Genomic DNA, 9,546 nt, shown 5'->3' with positions numbered 1-9,546 from the left:
CAAGTGTGAAAATGAGTGCCACTGTGCAGCACCAAACACAAGGAACTGTTCTTACAGGCTACAAGCAAGCAGGAGAAGAGTAATGATGTATTTTAAAAGCCAGTAACCTTAAAATAGGGAATTATGAATGTGAAAAGACAGCATAGCTTAGAAAAGCAATGTCTACAATGCACCTTTAGCCAAAATGACAAGGGAATCTAGAAATCATGAAGCAAACGCCGAAATAAGCACCGAATGGCCCTCCTGCGCCAGCCTTCTTCGCACTACCTGCCAAAGCTGCTTGCCAGGACAAGCGTGTAAGGTCAGGTCTTTCAGTTTTTATTAGGTGACAAAACTAAAACAAAACAAATCAGATTTGCTATACAGAAAAGAGTATGAGGTCATGGAGTATATACACATATATGTATATGTGTATATACATATATTTTAGAGCTACTCATATATACGCATATGTAGTACTACATATAAAAACTAACAAGGGGATACAAAATAACAGGACAGCGTCTTTAAAATGGCATTTGTAGGGGCCGGGGAGATGGCTCAGTAGAATAAATGCTTCCCTGGCAAGCGCAAGGGCCTGAGTTCAATCCCTGGTTCGCCAAAAAAACAAAACAAACAACCTGGCACATTAAGCCCTAGCATTTTGGGTCTGGACTGGGTTACCCGTGCTTGGGACCCACCTGTGTCCAGCAGGATGCCCGACAGTGCCCAGGGCCAGATGCACCTCCAATATGGAGCCCACGCGGCAGACACCAACACCACCGTCCCTCTCATTAGACAAGCTAAGCCATCTCTAAATGCTGCCAAGTCTGCCCCAGCCCATCCCTTGCAGAGAATCACTGTTTCAAATCATGAACTTATTAATGTATATTTAAAATACCATTTATGTACAAATTAATGATTTTTTCTCATTTTATACTACTGTTTTAATCACTGGTTACCGGTCCAGCAGAGGTGCAGCAGTGGCGCATCATGTGGCACTTGTGCCTGTGCGTGACCTGATTCTCTTTGCCCCCCCTTCGCTTCCCTTATTTACAAAAACTTTCTTTTCATTTTGTCTTTCTTTTTTCATTTCTCTCCTTTCCTTCCCCCCCCCCCCTTGTGTCCCTTCCCATTTGAACACTTTCTTCCTATTCTGCCAGATCTGTTACAGATCTTGGTCCTTATTTACACTTTCAGCTTCCCACATCGTGGCAACAATCCGATACTTACACACATGTACCCAATTCATTTATTCAAGAGCATGGTCTTTAGGCGCATTTATCTGTAAATGTCTCAGATTCATCCTTCTTTACAGATTTTGAGATGTTTTAAAACTGCATCGACCTTTGAAAATTAGGATACCTCAATGAAGCAACTCTAGTACAATAACTGATTACACTTAAAGATTTTTTTTAAATGCATGCCCCCCCTCCCCCCGTCAAGTACTGGCTCAATCAAAAGTCCTCCTCTTTCAAATCATGACATGCATATGCAAGAACAATGCCCCTCCACTGTGGGCTTGAGGTGAAGGCCAACACGTCTCTGGGTGTTAAAAGCCTCTCTGGGTCCTGCGCCTCCTCACGAGGCCCCTTCCCAGAGCAGATCGCCATGTCAGACTGTACACGATGCCGTATCTGAACGCCAAGCAACAGTGCTGCAGTGATTACTATGCTGAAAAGGCATGACCTAAGGCATCAGCAAGGTACAAATCCCACAACTATGAGCACTACACTGCCCCAGAAGTTAAAGCTATAAATACTTCAGAAACATTAAACCACTTAAACCATACAACATTTCTCACTACGGATTACAAGTAAACATCCAATTCATCCATTTATCTCTGTACTTATTAATTCAGCAAATGTTTATCGTTCACCAACTATATGTCACAGTTTCAGAACCCAATTTTAAGAAACTGATAAATACGAGACAAAAATCGACCCGTGAAGCTCGTGGTAATAAACAACTACATAAACCAACGTGTGCTCTGACGGGCATATGCTATGTGTAATGCTGCGGTGATGAGGAGGAGAAAACAAAGCCATGTGGACAGCAGGCGTGCTGCTGCAGAGCAGAGAAAGGGCTGCTCTTTAAGACAGGGCAGCTAGGCGCGTGCAAGCCCCAAACAGAAACTGCCTAGTACCCACCAGCTGACGAAGGCTTGCTATGGCACACCCACATGACACTGAGCTGCTCAGCCACACACAGGTCGAATGCGAAGTAGGTTCAATTCCCACCAGAGCACAGAGAGGGCCCTCCACTCTGTGAAGGAATAAAGGCACAGGAGACCACGTGCTACACGGCTCCACAGTGCAACGTGTCCAGAGCATGTGAGTCTCGGGGAAGGATGTGGAGGGGGGCAGAAGAAGGACTCAGCAGATGGGCACTGGGATGCTCCTTAGGATGAAGACATACTCTCAAGGGGGATGACCGACAACACCTGCACAGCTACTGAAACTCAGTAAGCTCATTCAAAACAGGCAACTCTGATGATATATAAAGTATGTTGTAACAGAACTATTCACAAGAATGGGGTAGGCAGGCATGGTGACACCCACCTACAATCCCGCTGCTGGGGGGATAAGGCAAGAAAACCATGAGCTCACGATGTTCGAGGCCAGCCTGGATTACACGGGAGTCCACACCAGCCTGAAGTACACAGCATGATCCTGTCTCAAAAAATAAATAAAGAAAAGGAATAGCTGGGGAAGCTCGCAGGTGACACCTGAGCAAAGACCTGGGCGCATCCAGAGGGACGGGGCACCCAGCCCACGCAGTAATACACACAGACAGCCCGCTGTGGGGCTCACCGGGCGTGCCCGCAGGCAGCTGGAGGGTGAGCGTGGCTGGCGCAGCCAGCTAAGGAGAAGGCGCATGGCTTCAGGGCGGGTGACCGAAGCCAGATGCGGGAGTGCCCCCCCATAAGTTCACAGGGGCCAGGCAAGGGACGCGGCACATGTAACACTAAAATGAAAAAAGAAAAAAATCAAGAATAAATATGTAGTTGATGACTGAGCAATGAGAAAATTAAAAAAATCTGGAGATAAAATATAGAACTTAGAATATAACAAAATTGCTAGATTAAATATGCGTCAGCTCCATTTTTATATACTAACAACAAATATTAAAGTTTTTTAAAAGGAAAATATCTGCAAATAAGTCTATGTAAGGCATAGGGGGACAAACTTCTTTTTTTTTTCTTCTTCCTCTTCTTCTTCTCTTTTTGCAGAACCGGGGATTGAACTCAGGCCCTTGCACTTGCCAGGGAAGCACTCATTCCACTGAGCCATCTCCCCGGCTCCCTACAAACTTCTTTAAAAGGCATTAACAAAAACTATATGAAAGAAATTCCATCTCAATGGAAAGACTAAAACACAATTATCCCATCAGTAAGCCATACATTTGATGCAATTCCAAACTCCTTACAAGTCTGCTCTTGTTCTTTAATGTCGTCTCAGAAAATGGAGAAACACTTCTGAAATTTGCATGGTAGTACAAAAAGCCAGGAAGTCATATTTATGAAACAAGCAAGAACAGAAGTATATAATGGAGTGAGAACTGCTCCTACCAGATACCAAGAAGTACTGTAACAGAATAACTAAGACAGGGCACTCAGGGCATATTCTGGCCTCCAAGCCCACGCACACGATAACAACGTCCGGCCACAACAAGTCAGTAAATATAGCAACAGCACCATACAAAAAGGAATAATGAATTTATTTAAAAGTATTATTTTACAGCTCAGAGGACTAAAGTGCCTGCTTAGGCAAAGAGCAGCGTCTGGTATTCGATCCCTGGCATGCCGTGCCGGCCCTGCCCCCGAGGCGCACTGACACAGTGACTGAGTCTAGGTGTGGTGGTGTGAGCCTGTAATCCCAGCGCTTCAGTCTGACAACAGGAGAATCACTAGGAGTCCAATGTGTGTAGTGAAATCCTGCAGACGCTGTACTAAACACATAATAAATAAATAAATAAAAATAAAAGTATTTAATATCGATATAACGTGTGGTATTATTTTAATAATTTTTTAAAATAAATAACTATCTGAAAAATCTACCGTGGTTAATGGGCCTTGACCACCACAGTACAGAAAAACGCAACGTCAAGTGTACCAAGTCTGCACCCTGCAGTCGAGATTCCGGCCTCCTCCATGACTCTTAGCAGCGTGCGCGCTCACACGCTCCATAGCTGTCCTTGTGGGAGTCCCAGCCCCAGCGGCTCGGGGTCTGTCCAGGGATGAGCAGCACGCAGGGCTCAGTGTGCGCTAAGGTCACCGAGGCGGACATGTCTGCAGGGCCCTCCCCTCCACGCTCTGCCCCCGTTCCCAGCCGCTGGGCACTAGGCAGCTGCGCTCCGTCTGCTGTCCCACCATGACGCTCCGGACTGGGGCTGCCAACACAGGACCGGATGTCTGAAGCTGTGACGTCCAATGAATGCCTCACCTCCTTCAAGTTACTCCACTCACACAGTGTGTCCCAGGGCACAACGTGACTGCCACAGCTTCCCTGAGAATCACATCAGGGAGAATAAACCAAGCAAGAGCACAAGAACACAGCACTGTCCAGCTCACTTTGCATCATTCTCTGTATAATCTGCAGCTCCTCACTGGTAGAAAGAAGGGTTCCTGTGGGTTCCTAAGAAGACTCAATGAAACAAACAGAAAAGGCAAAACAGTCCTCAAGTAGAGTAAGCTGGGGTCATTCCTGTTGAATGGCCGTCTCAGCCACCGCAGCCTCGCTCTCACTCTGACCCTTGTCACAGACTCTCCCAGCATATCCTGCACACGTGTCAGCAGCACGGCCACACTGACGACTCCCTGTGTGCTACTTCCAATCTGGACGTCTCGCCAGAGCTTCAGACTCAGACATACATTCACGTGCCTGCTCGGTGCCCTTCGGGGACTGCAAGGGACAAGGGACTGCTCACACAAGCCGAAAGCGGCACCAATAACCCGACATCATTCTGCCTCCCCTTTACCAACAACAAAATGCCAGAGATCACTTTTAACACAGGCCTAAACATTTTTAATGCATTTTATGTTATGCCCTTTAAAATCTTTACTAGTAACTGTTCGCCAACACACAATGATTACTGTGGCGGCCCCGTGCATGCCCATCACATGGTACCCCTTTTCATCCCTTCCTCGTCGCTTCTGTTCTGCCCTCCATCTCTTGCTGGCCCCTTCCCTTGACTGATTTCCGTGTCCTACTATCCATCTTCCATGAGAAACCTGAAGAGCACTGGCCCTAAGAATTACTCCATGTTCTTCTACAGGCACCTCCTCTGCAACCACAGCCTTGAGTCACAGCATCGTCTCTTGCATACAAGTCTGCCAGTGGGACTTTGTGTGTCCACTTTGCGACCCCTACCCCAACTACTCTACCCCCACCCTGCTCTGAGTCCTTCGATTCATGGCAATACAGTTCAGAGTAGACCTTAACCCCAGCTACTGTGGAGGACAGAAAGTTCAAGGCCAGCCCAAGTAATTTAAGGAGGCCCATGTCCTGAAAATAAGACACACAGGGAATAGCAGCAGAGTGCTTGGCTATCATGTGCAAGGCTGTGAACTCAAGCCCCAGTGCCAGAAAGAAAAAAGTAAGTTTTGTTATACCTCCTGTACTGCTTATGTCCCAGATCAGATAGACCTGGAATGATCCTCAGACCATGATGTGAATCTTGAGGAGCCTAAAATTATTTTCTGTGTAGCCTTTGGCACAAAATGCATCCTCTCTGAGCTGAAATTTGTCTATCTGCAAAGTGGTGGCTACATTATTTAACATGTGGTTCTGCAGATAAATTCAGTCTGCTATTTGTTAAAGGCTGAATAAATTTTAGCCGCTAAAATAAGCCAGCTGGTGTCCGCCCACTGTCTGTCTCATCTCTCATAAGGTGTATTCTAGAATCTTCTCATGGTTCTCATCTTCCTCCAAATGCCAGCAGCCCAAAGTAGGGCACACTGCAGGCCTCAACAGTACGAAGCGTTTCTTCACTGCGTCAGATCGATACTCTCTTGACCTTGGAACATGATCCAGCTCTTTCATAGTTATTGTCCCAAATGTGTCACACTCAAGTTCAACAGATTTCCTGTATTTACTATGCTGCCCCCTCTAGGGCCTGCTGCACTGAACTACCTTTCTCGGCCTGCTGTGCTTGTCTGTACCAATTACAGTTGTACCTCAGTTTATGAACTTAATCTGTTCTACACTTGGGGGAAGGTGGTCGGGGTTCTGTCTACATGTACGGTTTGTGAATGGAAGTAAGCTTTCGTGGAATCCTTTGCTTTGCAAGCTGAACTGTATGCAAGCAGAAGTATTTGTGAGCGAGGTATTACTGTACTAAAGTAGTGAAATGACTAGCCAGAGTCCCCGAGGCTGGTGGCTAGGCAGGCTGGCGAAGGTACAACGCTCTGTGTGCTCCACCAGTTCTGTCCAGACTTTCCAACTGACAGCCTCCGTTAAGAGGCCAGAGGTTCAAACAGGTCAAGACAGGCAAACAGCCACACTGCTGCTGCCAGTGTGGAGTGTTACGCTTCACCTTCAAATAAGGAAAAATCTAAATCTTATACAAGCCAAATTGAGAACAAAAGCCCTCAAATGGATTGCCTTGTACATTATATTAAATCAAAACTATAACTCTGAGACCACATCACAGGAATAGCTGCAGATACTACCACTCGCACATAAAGAAATCAAGCACTGCCCAAGGCTTTAGAAAGAGGAATATGAGCACACTGGGAACTCTCCCAAAATTTTCAGAGAAAAGCTGAGGACCAAGGGAAAGTGAGTGTTCTTAGTCTACACATGAATCATACTGGTACGGCCACTTCTCTGGCGTGGTGGTCAGCCCAGGCGCCAACCAACAAGCTGGGCTGGGCTCTTACACCAGAGTCTTGTGCACTGTGAAACGCTTCCCCTCCATACACCTAACCCCAGGGGTACTCCACCCCTAGGTGTGAAATGCAAAACTGACTCAGACACTCAGCAGTCCATTCTGGGGCCTTCACAAGGACTCCACTCTAGGTAGGGTTTCACCCATCAGGGAGCACCAGACAGAAACTGCTTAGACCTCAGAGCCCAGACAGGAAAGCGGTTAGAGAAAGTGGACCTCTACATTTGCACAGGGTACTAGGAGCAAAATGCAAATTAAAAAAAAAAAAAAGAGTCTCTGGCTTCTCAATGGTTATTTTCCATTGGGAAGTAAAGTGAAAAGGTTACACTTAGGTTTCTTACCAAAAAATTTTGGGTGAGGCTTCTAAAACAAACATGTATTTAACATGACTCCTGGATATTTAGGGGAAAGAAAGAACAAGAAAAAATCTAGGGCTGAATATCTATTTCTAGTCTACATGACACCACCCCTACTGTGACACGGTATAAATGAACACAACCTCTTCTATTCCACCAGTCAGGGACCAGCCTGAAAGCCAAAGCTGTGCAGGCAATCAGGCAACCACAAGAAAATAAAAAGTTATTTTCTAATAAGGTAGAGCTATGTTTGCAAATCTATAAACTTAGCTTTCATATTTAATAAAATATTCACTACTCTTGGCAGCTAATTCCTTATTATTTGCTAATAAGTGAAATGTAGATGAGTTTTCAATATTTAAGGTACTTCTGATTTTACCTATTAAAAGTTTCTTCAACCCGCCTTTATTATCACTGCCTTTAAGCTACTTTGAGCTTCTACAGTTATACACTAACAAAAACATACTGCTCATTTTAAGAGCCTCTTAGAGTTCCAGCTAGATGAAGCATTAAGATAGTTCATACAAGCTGTGAAGTACAGGAGACTCATATTTCCACCTGGAAAGTGGCCATTATTTAAATTTAAATTCTTTGGGGTGGATGCTGAATCCCAAGGATTGTATCTATCAAAGTGTGATCCAAAGTAGCTGTTCCTCCTCCTCCTCCTCCTCTTCTTTTTCAATGTATTTGGTTCAGGATCTCACTATGCAGCTCAGACTCGCAGTAATCCTCATGTTTTCTGCCTCCTCAGCGCTGTGATTACAGGCATGTGCCACACCATGCCCGAACTCTTTGTGGCAGCTCTGCTCCAGGGCAGGGCCTTAGCTGCATGTGGTGTCAGGGAACGAACCCCAGTCCCTGTGACTGCCCAAGCAGGCGCTTAGTCCGCTGAGCTAACTCGCCAGCTCCATAAACTAAGGCAACTTAAGTTGCTGTGAGGATCAAATAAAGTCCCATGTGGCTAGTACCTGGCCACCTACAAGACAGCCCGGAAGCAGCTGCTGTAAGTAGCGTCATAACGCCCACAGTCAGCTTCTCTGAAGCTGTTTCTTCTGACAGTTCCGAGGAAAGCGCGTGGGTTTTGAAGAAAACAGGTATTCCATAGCACATCTGTCATCTAAGTGTCAGCAAAGGTACTACAGGCGATGATAAAGCAAAGTAGGCCAAAAGCGAAAATACTCGATTTTCAGCAAACATTCAAAAGAGTTTCTTTTAGTGTCAACCACATTACCCAATACATAGCCCATGACACGAAATCTAGGGGAAAAAAGTAGCGAAAAAGAGGGAAGGGACAGAGAGAAGGGGGTAAAAAGGAACCAAAGGCGGGAAAGGGGGAAGAGAGACAGAAGGAAAGGAGTACAGAGCGAAAGGGAAAAAGAGGCCAAAAGACTTGAAGCAGCACAATTTTACAATGACAATGCTTGCCCTAACTCTTCTAAAAACAACAGTAAAAGGTCAGAAGTCTCCTAAAGAACTGGGTTTAACAGTCAGTTTGTGTAACTACCAAAATTCTCTTGGAAAAAGTTCTCCCAGTTGCCAAGACCCGCTGTTAGATGAGAAAGATTAGTAAGATACTGCAGCACTCTGCTGAGCCCTCCCTGCGGAACCACAAAACATTCGAAAGAGCTTTACGGTATATTCAAATCCGACAGCAGTTTCCCTGAAAGGATGATTCCCGAAAGTATTAAGAGCAAACCCAAATGTCTGGATTTCCTTGAGAAAATATCAGCTCGTCCAGCAATCTGCTCAAAGACAAGGTAAAGGTTATTCAGTGCTTACTCTCGGGTAAACAGCGCTAGCACGAGGTCGCCTGCGCCTTTCAGAAGCCCCCTGAAGCGCCCCGCTCCACCCACCGGCCGGCCTGGGCCGCAGCGGCGGCGTCGGGAGCGCGGCCCATTGCCCGACGCGCCGCACACTGAGGGCCCGCAGCCGACGCCGGAAGTCCCCGCGCTCGGGCTGCGCCCGCAAAACGGCGTGCCCCGTAATCGCGAGCCCCGGCGGCCGGGCAGAACGGAAAGCAGGCCTGGGGGCTCTGCTTCCCCTGCCCGACTCCGGCAGCCCACTCTGTCGGCCTGCGGGCGGCTGCCCCGCGCGGGCCCCGCGCACCCACCTGCACGCCGGGGAAGGCCGTCTTGAGCAGGTAGAACATCTTCCGGTTGGACAGCGCGTCGCCGCGGGTCATCTTGTCGTCCGCGCCCTCGCGCGTCTTGCCCTTGGACTTCTCGTGCAGCGCGTTGCTCTCGCGGACGCGCCGCACCTCGTCGCCGCCGCGCACCGCCGCCAGCACCGACACGGCCAGCATCTCGCGCAGGTCCACGGC

The 9,546-nt window shown here is 47.2% G+C and overlaps 1 protein-coding gene across 1 annotated transcript in view; it reads right to left on the bottom strand.

Annotated features, from left to right (window-relative positions):
* Impad1 (inositol monophosphatase domain containing 1) overlaps positions 1-9,546 on the bottom strand; it is a 32,986-nt gene that overhangs the window by 23,100 nt on the left and 340 nt on the right. The window contains exon 2 of the mRNA XM_004633363.2: positions 9,337-9,546. This exon is cut by the window's right edge and continues 16 nt beyond it. Within this exon, the coding sequence (XP_004633420.1) occupies positions 9,337-9,546 (210 nt within the window). The remainder of the gene's footprint in view (positions 1-9,336) is intronic.

Source organism: Octodon degus, unplaced genomic scaffold, assembly GCF_000260255.1.
Source record: "Octodon degus isolate 3935 unplaced genomic scaffold, OctDeg1.0 scaffold00054, whole genome shotgun sequence".
In the NCBI taxonomy this organism is placed as follows: Eukaryota; Metazoa; Chordata; class Mammalia; order Rodentia; family Octodontidae; genus Octodon; species Octodon degus.
The sequence above is the reverse complement of the archived record's forward strand: the minus strand, read 5'-3'. Positions and strand labels throughout refer to the sequence as shown.